The following is a 13,385-nucleotide window of genomic DNA, read 5'->3' on the forward strand; positions in this document are numbered from 1 at the left end:
ACACATATAAGAGATATACAGCTTGTTTACACACACACACACATATATATATATATATATATATATATATATATATATATATATATATATATATATATATATATATATATATATATTTTTTTTTTTTTTTTTTTATTATTTATTATTATTTTTTTTTATTTTTCATAAAGCTGCACCCAAATTCTCACTAACTGTTATTGTTTCCCTTTTTCCTAAAGCAGACTGCTTTAGTTTTGAGGATAAATTATCACAAAAAAAGCTTCAATTCTGAGAGGTCTGTAGCTGTGACAGAGGCTTCACAATCATGTTGAAGATCCACTCTTACTCATGCAGTATAAAAACTTACATTTTCTGTTGCCATACCGGCTCTACAGTGTGAAGGTGTAGAAACAATGTGACGGTGAACAGTTGGAAAACAAAAACTCTGGTGAAAAGCAGGAGTTAGTCAGCACAGTGGGAAGGTCTCAGACGAGCCTGAACCTGCACCCTGCTGCAGCTCTGTCACACAACCACAAAGTCTTGCTGCCCCATGGCGACATCTAATTCGTAAGATTCCAATTAATAATAATAAGTACTTCGCATGAAATGCCTCTTTTTTAATAATGCAGATAGCAGAATGTGGAGAGGAAATCAGCACCTTTAAATGCTGGTAAATATACTGTTAAATATACTGTTTGTAAAATCAATCTTTATTTATTTATTTTTTACATAAACATTTTTTTAAGAACAGAGATGCACAGCCATAAGAAAAGTGGTTTATAATCACTACTATTTTTGACAGGTTAAACCTTATAAAAATGATGTCAACATGTCATGAGGTCAGAACACTTCTTACTGGGCTCCCAAAGGTCACTAACATAGACCAACCCATTCATATGTCTTTATAAGAAAATGTGATTCATCCAAACAGAATAACATAGTTCTCCATGTTGTTGTTGACTTGCATGGTGGAAACCAAGGCAGGGTGTTTCCCAACCCCAACCAACTGATGCACATTATCTGCTCTGACATCCTTGTTTAGCTGTTTTAGACCTCGTCCAGACGTAGCTGAATATCTGGAAAAAACAAAAACAAAAAACGTTTCACCCACAAGAAAACTAAATATAATATTACTAGAAACCAGATTTGAGAAAACTTTGTATTTATTGTATGTGTATCTTAATGGGAAAACTGAGATTTGGGGTCCTGTACATTACAGTTTCTGACAAATAATGCACCACTAAATCCACAGAGTTAAGTGCTTTGGCCTGGAGCACATTAACAAATGGCAGGAATTGAACTCTACACCTTTTAATTGCAACATGACTTTTCTACATACTGAATCACAATTAACCCAATTCCAGCATAAACATTATCAGCCAATATGCTATTATTGTCCATTTTGTAAGTTTAATCTTTTGTATTTTTTAACATTTGTATGATCTACATGTTTTTCCATAGTTTCACAAAAGGTTCTAAAACCCCCAAACATGTACTGCAGGGTTTGCTCAACTGTAAGAAATGCTGCTATCGATCATGTAGAACTGAAGAGAACTAAATTAATTTAATGGCCTTAATTAAGAAAACTGGGAAAAAGCAGAATTTAAATGTATCTTTTATGTTTTATGAGCCATTAATGTTGTACAGTAAAGCCAGAATATAGCTCCATTAGCTGTTTTATTGTTGAGGTAAAAATGAAAGGTGTTTGTCTCCCTTAAAGGACAAGATGGAGCTGCAGGAGAGAGAGAATGACGACCAGAGCAATGAGCCTTTCCTTCCTTCTTTGGTAAGACTAAACTTCAGCAGAACTTTGCCTAAGCTGAATGTAGATTAGCCTCATGTACAACATGCAAACACAGAGGATAAATGCTCACATAAAAAACTCTGTTACTGTTCTGAACTGATAACCCAACACTTATTAACAGAGGTAGCTTAATCTGCTGTCTGCATGCAGGATAACGTGGTTATGCTGCTCAGCTTCTCATTTGGCTGACAAATTCTGACTGGATCTGATATTGATACGGAGGTGAAGAGTTTGTCCTGTCAGCAAACATTATAATGCCAATTTAATGTTCTTCAGCTTGGTTCTAAATAAAACCAAAGCAGACTAACTTTGACAGATCCCAAATGACTCAGTGGACGAGTGTGCATGTTCACTAGCAGATAACAATCATCATTTAGATAGGAAGAGTCAAAGTCTTCACCAGCTACTTTTCTAAAAGCTTAACTCTGATTTAACTTTACTGTTTGATACATGGAAGGTGTTGAGTTTGCTCTGATCTTTGGGTTCATTCATGGTGCTGGCTGAGCAGGTCAGGTCCCAGCAGACAGAACAGCTTCTTCTGCATCAGCTCAGGACCTCTACAGAAATGTATAAACCCCTGAACACAAATGAAGTTATTCTTAAGTTGCACACTCCTGCTTTAATATTCATATGAACTCTACTCACCATGTGTTTTTCCTATGATTGAACTATTATTGAATATTTCTTCTGTACATACTTTTACACTGTGTTTTTGTTGTTCTCTTTGTCATCAGTGTTTCAAAATAAAGATGTCATGTTTCTCTGTGTTGTATATGGGGTTGTAATAGTTTGTGTTTGAACAGTTTCTCCACACTACATTTGACTTCTTACTGGTGGCCATCAAGCAGGAGCCTGGCACAGAGAAGTCTGACAAGCAAAAAGAGTTCCTGGATAAACTAAAAAAGAAAAAGATTACAATCACAGTGAGTTTATTATTATTAGAACATCAAGATGGTGATCAGTTGCCATTAAGGGAAAAAAATCCACCAATATGCATTTTTATGTTTTCTGGCAGAGCATTCACCATGAAGATAAAATATTTCTGGGCCTGCGTGCTCCCAATGAGATATTTGAGGACTATCAGTACCTGATCAAAGTCTCCGACGCCTGCAACTGGTGTAAAGATGAGAATAAAATTACCCAGGCTAACAGGTTTGTTCAACACACATTTACACACCTTCAGTTTTATACAAATACACCTATTTATAAAACCTGTGTTGGTAGTTCTAGGAAATTGCTTTGTCAGCTTTGAACAAACACCTGTGATTATAGGTAAGCATGATATAATTGTCATTAAAAAACTACAAGTCAAAGCAGGAAATGTTTATTTCTTAACTGTTAATTACCAGAAATAAAGCTTTTAACCATAGTTATCTTCAAACTTGATCAAATATTATGCAAATTTAGGCTATTTAGCTTTTTTAATTTTATTTATTTATTTTTAATTTTTTTTTTACCATATTACTGAAGACCTCACAGCTCTGTCATGATTTGTTCTTACAAAGACCGTTCCTCATCATTTGCTGTGTTTGAGGAACAGCTGTGAATAACATTAGATTTCTGTTTTGTCTGCTTGTGTCTTTTTTGGCAAATGGCCAATTTATCTCCTGAACCTATCCCAAGACGACTGAAACAGAAAAATGGTTTACCTGTTTGCTGAATCTAAATTCCAAAGGGTTCTAAGAAAACAGAAGGAATTGACTAATTCCAGGAATGATGTCTCACATCTGAGAAACGTGAGCAATGCTGGCAGTTGAATGGAACTCAGTGATTCGTGAAAATAGGGACAAAATGGGTTTTAATTTTCCCATATTTTTTTAAAATTATTTCTCAACCTTATGTATGCAAATATGACAAATAATGTTTAGGAAATGTAAAGATGCTAAGGTACAGGCTCCCAGTTGCAAATTTTTAAAAAAAATTAAATTTTTAATCGACCTGACCCAGAACTTTGTTGTCACCATCTGACAAAAATAAATATAAAATGATTTTTAAAATACCCTGTTAGTGATATTTTTACTCATTTTACAGACAAATGCTTCTCAAGAAACAAAATAAATATTATTTACAACAAAAAACAACAAAAAGTCCATCTGATGGAATTGACAGTGCATGACGGAGTTGACACAGAACTGACAAACTAGTGAATAAAATGAAAAACTTGATACATGTTGTTGAGAAAATAAATTTAAAATAAGCTAGTTTTAAAACTTAACATGTCTTGATTCAAATGGCCTAAATTGTGGTTTTAAATCAGTAACTTATTCTGGCCTATTGACCTTTATTTTACCTGTAGTTCCAGCAGATGGTTTGCTAGGATCGTTTAAACTGCCTTTTGTCTGTGGGAAAACAATACAGTGGAAGTTCCAGCTTTTCACACTCATCTGTGAAAGGCCGTAAACACTGCAGGGGTTTAGGCTTCAGAGAGAGGGTCAGAGATAGCTCCTGGTTGGAGGAGCAAAGGTACGCCTTATTTGAATAAATTAAATACAAGAGGATAAAACTTTCTACACAGAAGTAACAATTTAGATTTGCTCTTGCAATTCTCCAAAGATGTCTTTGCACGTCTTTGCTTTTCTTTCTTTCTTTCTTTCCATTTATGTCAGGTAAATGAATGTATGTCTCCGTTGTTCTGCAGTTTCTGGTGTAAGTTTGTGCATTGTCTTACTTTTAAGTTATGCATTGTCTTATATTGGATTAAACTCTGTAATTCTGTGACGTCAACACGCATTGTTGTTTCCTTGTGCCTACACGTGGCCTGCCGAGAGGACCTGGGATCTAAAGGAAGAGAGAGCCAAACTTTTTTCTAAAGTTAACCTATTTTAGGAATTTCTTCCTTAACAATGTGAAGTAATGAAATTTATGTAAAATACATTAAAGTGAATTAATTGCACAATTAAGTGAGATTTGACAACAATTTCACTGAAAGAGTCACAAAAACTGTGATGGAGTTGAAATCTGACAGAGTTGACGAAATGCCAAACTACCTCAATTTATATGATGTTATTCTGAAGGAGGCCATATTGTCAGGTCCATGAAATCTTTACAGTTTACCAAAATTAAGCTTTTATTTCACAAAATTTCATCAAAGTTTTGAAAATTGTCAGTTATGGTGTTGACACATCATGGTTGTGACAAGCAACTTAGGAATAAAACAGAAGAAGAAACTAAAGAATAACTTAAGCTAACCAGAGCTAACTAGCCCTCTTAGCAAAGGAAGAGAAAAGACAACGTCATGGGGTCCTCAGAAGTTCTGGTGCCCCCCAATAATGCCTGATTTCTTTACATTCTTTTCATGTCTGACGGTGATGACAAAAACTAGGGACAAATTTCAAAGGAGTTGGAAAATATCTAAAAATTATTTTTAATTCAATTTATTGATACTTTTATAATTATTTATATGACTACTTATACTTAGTTGTCATAATATATAATTTTAATGTCTTTAATTGTTTTAAACTATTATAATGTGTTGAGTTCTGCTCCTGGACAAGGGCTTTTACAGGCATCATCCACCGACTACAATGTTTAAAATAAAAAAATATTCAGCAAACACAAGAAAAATATACATTGTTGTGCTCACAAGACCCAGGTTAGTTTAGTCAGATATTTGAAAAAAATATATTTTGTGTATATTTTATTCAAATTTGGTGCTTTATCCATAGGACCTGCTTTGTCCCTATTCTCAAGAATCGCTGAACTTTAATTTGTGCTTTTCTGTGATTGCCACACAAACTCGGAAAAGAAAGTGTTTCTTTTGAAAGCAGATTTTTGAATATGTGGTAAAATAGAAATTCTCACACTTCTGTCTAAATCAATTTCTAAAAATAACCTTTGAAGTTGAGACTCTTGCTTTTTAATACATTTTTTTTTCTTTTGACTATTTGATGGTCCAAAATAAGAATCCATTGAAAATGGTTGATAACCAATATTTACTGATATTATAATAACATGGTGGTGGGGCTTATCTTTGGAGGAGAGGAGATGAGATCACATACAGAGTGAAGGTGGAGCGCCTGTCTTTCTGGTACACCACCAACAACCTCTGTTTGAAGACCTCCAAGTCAAAAGCACTGATTGTTGACATTATTTTTTCATGCGTAGCTGTCACTTCAGTGGACAGGAATATAAAAGCCATTTTATTGTGTATAAAGTGGACACTAGGGGATCATACAATACACTGCCAAATACTGGCCATCCATCCCAACTACTGGACATCCACCCTAAGTATAAGAAAGTTTTTGTTAAATCCAATATGGCAGACAGATGGAAAAGCATGCAGACCAACTCAGGAATATCCAGTCCCTCTTTCTACTGTAGAAAACTCTTGCAGGTAAAAAAGCATATTGTGACATCAAGTAACCCCTAAGGACAAATACTACTGATGTATTTTCGAAATAACAGCCTTGTATTTGGAGAAAATTACAATTGATCACCTGTCCGTACATGTGGATGTCATGCAACAGTGGCAATATTTTTGAGAGGTATTGATATCATTACTCTGCTTATAGATCTAAAATGTGTACCATTTTTAGCAAGCATTTTGGCTTGCATTAGGCAATGTTTAGCGCCTAAACATTTAGGCGCTAAATGTTTTTAGAGCCTAAAAACATTTATTTATATTTTAGTTCTTAACTTCAAAATTTTGTAAGGAAAAAAATCAATTATTGCCATTAAGAAGTAAAGTTTTTATACTTTACTGGCCAATGGTAGCAGTAGTGACAGTGGAGATGAGGATGATGAAGAACCTATGATCACTGTGGTAAATCAAAATGTTAAGAGACATGAAATAACTGAATATGCAGCACTTGACAGTATACAAACCAGCATGCATCCCAAAAAAGAAAAGAAAATGTGGCCTTAACAGAACGGGAATTGAAGACATTTCCAGGATGAGTATGGAATCATGTCAACCAAGCTGGGCTGCTGTAACCAATAGGAATTCAACTGTACAATAGCTGCCATTCAACCCAGAGCGAGCAGCACTAAGACAGTTTTAGGCCAAAATATTGCAGAATTAAATACATTTTCATGAAAATGCCACAATTTGCACAAAATCATAAACATAGCACACTTAAGGATTCATAAAATGTATCTGCAAGAAATAGTTTATTTGGGGTTTAGTTACTCCCTAAGCATGTATATTTTTCATGCCTTATGTAAGGCTTAAATTTTGCTGTACGTTTTATATTTTTTGTTTCTTCTTATTATTGCCAATCTTTCTTATTAGTTTGAAACACTTTAAATTATTTTGTGTATAAATGGTGAAATGACCTTGCTGTTAGTAATGCTCAAATAACCTACTTTTGTTAGTGCTGAGTTCTTTTCTTTTCTGTGTTCCCCAGGATCCGAATTGTACATTTCATTCTCAATAACACTCGCATCCGCACAAACGGTGAGTGACTTTAAAATGGCTTTCTTTCTTTCCTCTTTTTTATATTTATGGAAGAATGGATTGAGATGTAAAAGTTTTTGCGTATGTGTAATACATTAATAACACAGAGTTTTGTGTACCAACACACTGGAAATCTTTTCACATTGTTTCACATTGTTAATATTTTCAGAGAACCTGGAGAAGCTGAAAATGGAGGGTGTATTTGAAACTATGTTCTGTCTTCATGAGGTGAGCAAACTTTTGACTGCTTCTTTTCCATTATGGTTTAGAAAAACCAATGCAAGTATAAATACAAATGTGATGAAAAGGAGTGACTTCAAAGCCTTCAGCCTTCATCCACTTACTATTTTACTCATCTTTCTTTCTTTGAAGTAAAATGTGTTTCTGTAGTGAATGCGACTTTCTTGATGTTTTTAATTAATTTATTTTTATATGTCATGACTCAGAAAAAGGAGCAGAAGAATCTGCAAAAGACGTGGGCTCGATGGTCGGCTCTCTTTACACCACAACCATTCGATGAAATCAAGTCAGTTTCTTCCTCTTTGTCACAACTGCCATGTGACTGAAACTATTCAGTACTTTTCTTATGCTTTTGTGCCTCATTATTTTGAAACTTTTGACAATATTTATTCCACAGAAAATTAAAAGCAAAGTATGTCCTTAGGAGGCTCAGCCAGACGCTTTCTACTGGGTAATGGGTGCTTTAATGGTATAAAGCTGCAGGCATTACTAAAACAACAGATGATAGCAGATACTAATCTCTAAATTGTAAATTATATTTTCATTTTATCTAAAATTTATCTTTAAAGAGATGGTTTGCATCCTCACTAAGAGTTCATTAATTCATGTAAAATTCCATTTAAAATTGTATTGTCCAGAAACATTGAACATATTTTGTTTTATTTAATCTTTTATTTGTATAGGTAAATCTTGCTGAAATATGAGGTCTCATGTTCAAGAATATCCTGTTACATCCATACGTATACACATTAAAGCACACAACAGTCATTAAAACTCAATTAACCAGTTAACTATAAAATGCAACTAAAAATAACATCTTTAGTTCAGTCAATCTGCATTTTTACTTTAGAAATGCCATTTAATATAATTTTTTTGATGTCTACATCTGGTTTTAGACTAAGTCAAGAATAACTATTGATGACCAAATCTGTTTTATTAAACATGCTTGCTACCAACAAGCAAGAAATTACCCTACACTGTAAAACATTTGAGCCACATTTAGTTATGTCTACTATGTTCTACTCTTCAAGTCAAATGAATTTAGCGAGTTTTAGAGTTTGAACCTAAATGTGTGAGATTGTGTAAGATAAATTTACAATAGTGAGTTGTTTTAACTTTTTCTTTATTTGGTCATACCTCCCAAGAGTTGAATGAACTAGAGTTTTTAGGTTAGCACTAAAAACCAAAAGAAGAAAAAGACAATAGTGGGGAACTCAGAAGACTGAACTATTGTGAACACAGTTAATAATTACTCATGGTGTACAACCCCTAATCAGCTTATTAACTTAAAACACCTCTAGTGATTTCCTGAGCCTCTAAATGTGATGAGTTCAATGTGCCTTGATCATGTTTGCTCTGTTGATGCAGATCTTACTTTGGGGAGAAGGTGGCACTGTACTACCTGTGGTTGAACTGGTACACCATACTGCTGATTCCAGCTGCTGCTCTAGGTGCAGTCATCTTCCTTTACGGCCTGGCCTTTTTCAACACCAGCCCTCTAATGTAAGTCAGGAACATCCATAGAATTAAACTTCTGCTCTGCTTTCACAGAGCAGCTTTTGAAGAGTTTCACATAAAACAAACTTTACATAAAAAATAAAATAATAAATGTTTATTATATTAATGCTTCCATTTTTGTGTGTGTACTTGTCCAAAGTAAGGAGGTCTGTGACTCTAATGTCACCATGTGTCCGAGCTGTGACAGGGTGTGTGAACCAAGACAGCTCTCAGAAACATGTACTTACGCTAAGGTGAGCATGACAATTTACTGGTCATCAGTTAGGAAATGGCAGAAATGCCAGCAAAGAAACTAGAACGTTTTGGAAGAACTAAATAATAAATTAGTAAATGTGTGCAGACATAACATTGTCTTTTTTTTGGTGGAAAATCAACATATTGAAAAATAGTTATTTAATTTGTCTTAATTTTAATTTATTGTTTTTTTGAGATGACTGGTGGATTTCTGCTGAACAGTACCAAAAAGAACATGTAACTTCTAACAAAAGGGAAATGTGGAATTTATTGACCTTATAAAGCAATGTGCTTTTTTTCCATTTCCTGAAAAGTAAATTTTTTTGAGAACATTTCTGTCCAACAGCAGCAATATGCAAATGGACCATGAAAGACTAAGAACACAATTCAAACTGTGAAGCATGGAGGTGGCAGCATCATGATGTGTGGGCATTGTGCTGCAGTAGAGGTTGAGGAGAGAATGTAATATAACATTCTTTCTGTCAAGACATTCGCTAGGCAGCTAAAGTTTGGGTTCCAAGTGACTCTGAGTATAACGCCATGTTGATTACAAAGTACTTTAAGGACAGTAAAGTTGATGCTTTGGAGTTACCATCACAGAACCATGATATGTATTACAAGATGAGAAGTAAATGTAAGTAAATCACTGAATTTGAAGACAGTAAAAAAGCATTTATATCATTATGCTTACATTTTGGAAGTTGACATAATTTTTAGAATCCTAACTGGCCTAGCCCCCCTTCCATACCTCCCAAAAGAAGTAATGTAGTCCTAGTTAATGAGGGACAAGAAATATTTTGTCTTCTGTTCAGAGCAGTGCTGATGCACACTGAAGTTGAACTTAATTTTTCTTACTTGTTTATTACGATGTTATCCAAACAAATCCAGTTTGAACTTACCTGGTAACAGCATGTAATAATGTGGACCTAATCAGAACTGTACATGCAAATGTTAAAGCATACTGGTCAATTTGTGTTAGAAATAAAAAAAAGTCATGTTTATGTGTTTTTTCTTCTTCTTCTTCCCCCCACAGGTCAGCCATTTGTTTGACAACGAGGGAACTGTTGCATTTGCTATGTTCATGGCAATCTGGGGTAAGTCTCTGATTTAATCACTGTTGCTGCTTTGCTGGTGTTCTGGGTAATTTTGACACTTTCCTTCTTTGTTTCAGCCACAGCTTTCCTGGAGTTTTGGAAGAGACACAGAGCCAGATATGTCTCAAAATGGAAGGTCTATGACTGGTGTGAAGAAGAGGTACAGTTTTTCTTCAACGTCAGTCCCAACAATATGATGCCCTTTACTGTGTTTGTTTTTAATCTTTAGGTAATAATTGACGGGACTTTTTCCTGATTCATTCAGATATCTATCTGAATATACCATTCAGATAGAATAAACCTAAATCATGAACACAACAGAACCGAGTTTTGTTCTATTGTATTCTGTTCTGTTATTCTGATGGCTTTGATAGCTGTCTTAATGGAGATCACTGATTCATTTACTTCACGCTCTAAGTTTCTCCAGTTTAATTCCATCATCTTGGCTGGTGTTTAATACTGGAAACTCATGATGTGTTTTGTTTACATTTGGAAGTCAGAGTTCCCAAAGTTGAATGTTTCCCATTAAAAAACAAGTTGATGGTGTAAAATATGTATTATCATTTCTGTTACATAAACATTTAGATATTGCCCACATAATTCTGTACAGTATCTGTTAATGAACATGTCCCTTTTTATGTTTGAAGGTATAATACAGAGAGAAATACAATACTAACAGTTCTCTAACTTGCAACTAGAACGCTCTCAGCTAAATTATGAAATCATTCACAGATCTGAGCTGTGACTTCAGAGGCAAAACAAATAATCCTTCATCACAGTTGGGTCAAATTTGGGAATAACTATCCTGAAGATTTTACTGGTCAACTGATACTCTGACTGTCCTTAATCTACATTTTCTCTGGATTAATTCATTTATAGATTGATGTATTTTAATGTGCATTCTTATTATTTTATGTACAGTATGTATATATTTATTTTATATGTTTATTTTATATTTAGTCATATTTAAATCACATACAATATCACACTTATAAATTTTATATTGCATATGGTTATATTTGTATTTACCAATCTTTAACACTTTGGATGTAGTAGCTGTCAGCAAATAAGCAATTTCCCCTTGGAGATCAGTACAGCCTATTCTATTCTATTCTATTCTATTCTATTCTATTCTATTCTATTCTATTCTATTTTATTCTATTCTAACACAACTGGCCCCAATGCCCTCGATTCTCATCTCCCTTCAGTGCTCAGATTGGGTGTTCTTCAATTAAGCTTTATTTTTCTGGTAGAATTTCAACGTAGTCAATCAGTGAACAGGAGTCAACTGATACTCTGACTGTCCTTAATCTAAGTTGATTTCTAAGGAGTTGATTTCCTGCATTGTTTAAGAATGGTAGTCTGCCTGTAGTTTTAGCAATTGCAGCGGCTGAGGTGAATCAAGCCGTTTAGTCCCTTTTTGCCACGCCTCCATATATTGAGCGATTAGTTGGAGCAAGAGGAATGTTGAAAACATTTCATTGCTGCCAAAGATGTTGTTTGCCTTGGGACTTTACTCTTAGCAGTGGAGGGTGGTTGTTTACAGACCACACAATTTCTGGTTAGTGTTGTAGCCCAGCTTCCTTCACGGTCAAGCTGGCACATATGTTACAGCCAAACATTAGTGATTGGATAAATTCAGATTCAATCATTTCAAACTTCAGCAGAGTCCACGACTTCAGGAAGCAATCATTTCTCAACAGCCGAGAGTCCAGACCCTCTGGGCGAAGCATATCATGGAATAAAGGGGCTGCATTTAACCAGGCTAAAAAAACAAGTCTTATACTTCTAAACTATGTTCTCAAGTCATGTGAAAAATGATTAATATACTACAGAATATGTTTTCACAGTGGAACTCTATTTGTGTTGAATCAAACCAAAATTTTCTATGAAATTTCAAGTGTGTGTGTTTTTGTCTGTGTATCAACAGGAAGAACTGATCATGGAAATAGTCAATGATGTAGAGTGTAAGCCCAAAGAGTTCAAACACTCATACTTTCAAAGCACTCTGGTCCTCATCTTATTTACAGCCATGGTAAGACACACGCACACACACACACACACACACGCACACACACACACGCACGCACACACACACACACACACACACACACACACACACACACACACACGTATACAGGTATATGTGGTTTAGCCTGCCTTTTTCGCCAAACAGGCCCGGCGGTGGTTTAGATGGACTACCCTTTCCCAAGTAGCTAGAGCAACGGGAGACGGCTTAAAACACTGCAAAAAATCTGAAAAAAATTTAGCTCACTTTAGGTTTCAGATAGCAGCTACACAGCCTTTGTTTCAGCAATCTGACAACATGGTGGCTTATATGGACATCAGCATATTGTGGTTTATGAGAACAAAACAAAGTAATGTGAGGACTTTAAAGGGACAACTACGTCATATTTAAAAACCTGCTGATTAGCATAAACACACAACCTGACAGCATGAAGCATTAACAGAACATAATTTTATTAGGTAAATATGACCAAATAATTCAATTATTTTTCTTTAAAAAATAAAAATAAGCCTGAAATTGAAATGACCAAAGGAAAATAAATAAATAAAAAAATTTAAGTGTTGCAACAAAACATACAGAAAAGTAAAATTAGGGTGCAGAGTGTTACCAAGTATTCTGAATATAAATAAACAAGTAAAACAATGTTAAATTAAAATTCTGCCACTTTTTCCAATATTTTTTTTATGCTGGACAACAGAAACATGCCTCACCATAAGAAAAAAAGCTTTTCTGCCTATTAACATGACTACATGAAAACAGCCTCTACATCATGGGACTTTACAGATAATATTTGATAGGCAACAAAAAAAAATCAGTTTTAGTAGCATGAACAAAACAGAACCCTTTTGAATAAATGATTACTTAACATAAAATCTAGAGCTTTTTCTTTTGTGCCTGCCTTTTAGCAGTTATTCCACGGTTTCTCACAAAGTCCCTGATATTTTGTGCTGTTCTTTGAGCCAGCACAGGATCTTCAACCAACTTGCAGTGATTGCACTCATTTTTAGTGGCAAGTTTTCCTTTACCTATGTGAGCTTTAAAATGCCTCATAACAGCAGAAACCTCAGCACTTGACCAGGGTTTTTTTGGTTG

General features: G+C 34.7%; 1 protein-coding gene across 3 annotated transcripts in view; it reads left to right on the top strand.

The window, feature by feature from the left end:
* Nucleotides 1-13,385, top strand: part of LOC106925759 (anoctamin-9-like) — a 31,943-nt gene that overhangs the window by 737 nt on the left and 17,821 nt on the right. For all 3 annotated transcript variants that reach the window (XM_088004019.1, XM_015000240.2, XM_015000239.2), the window contains exons 2-12: nt 1,700-1,765; nt 2,587-2,706; nt 2,799-2,935; nt 7,129-7,178; nt 7,348-7,406; nt 7,625-7,704; nt 8,787-8,921; nt 9,076-9,169; nt 10,204-10,264; nt 10,342-10,424; nt 12,195-12,299. In XM_088004019.1, the coding sequence (XP_087860145.1) occupies nt 1,700-1,765; nt 2,587-2,706; nt 2,799-2,935; nt 7,129-7,178; nt 7,348-7,406; nt 7,625-7,704; nt 8,787-8,921; nt 9,076-9,169; nt 10,204-10,264; nt 10,342-10,424; nt 12,195-12,299 (990 nt within the window). The remainder of the gene's footprint in view (nt 1-1,699; nt 1,766-2,586; nt 2,707-2,798; nt 2,936-7,128; nt 7,179-7,347; nt 7,407-7,624; nt 7,705-8,786; nt 8,922-9,075; nt 9,170-10,203; nt 10,265-10,341; nt 10,425-12,194; nt 12,300-13,385) is intronic.

The sequence above is a fragment of the Poecilia mexicana genome, unplaced genomic scaffold, assembly GCF_051168715.1.
Source record: "Poecilia mexicana isolate PSO_F unplaced genomic scaffold, ASM5116871v1 scaffold_3, whole genome shotgun sequence".
NCBI lineage: Eukaryota > Metazoa > Chordata > Actinopteri > Cyprinodontiformes > Poeciliidae > Poecilia > Poecilia mexicana.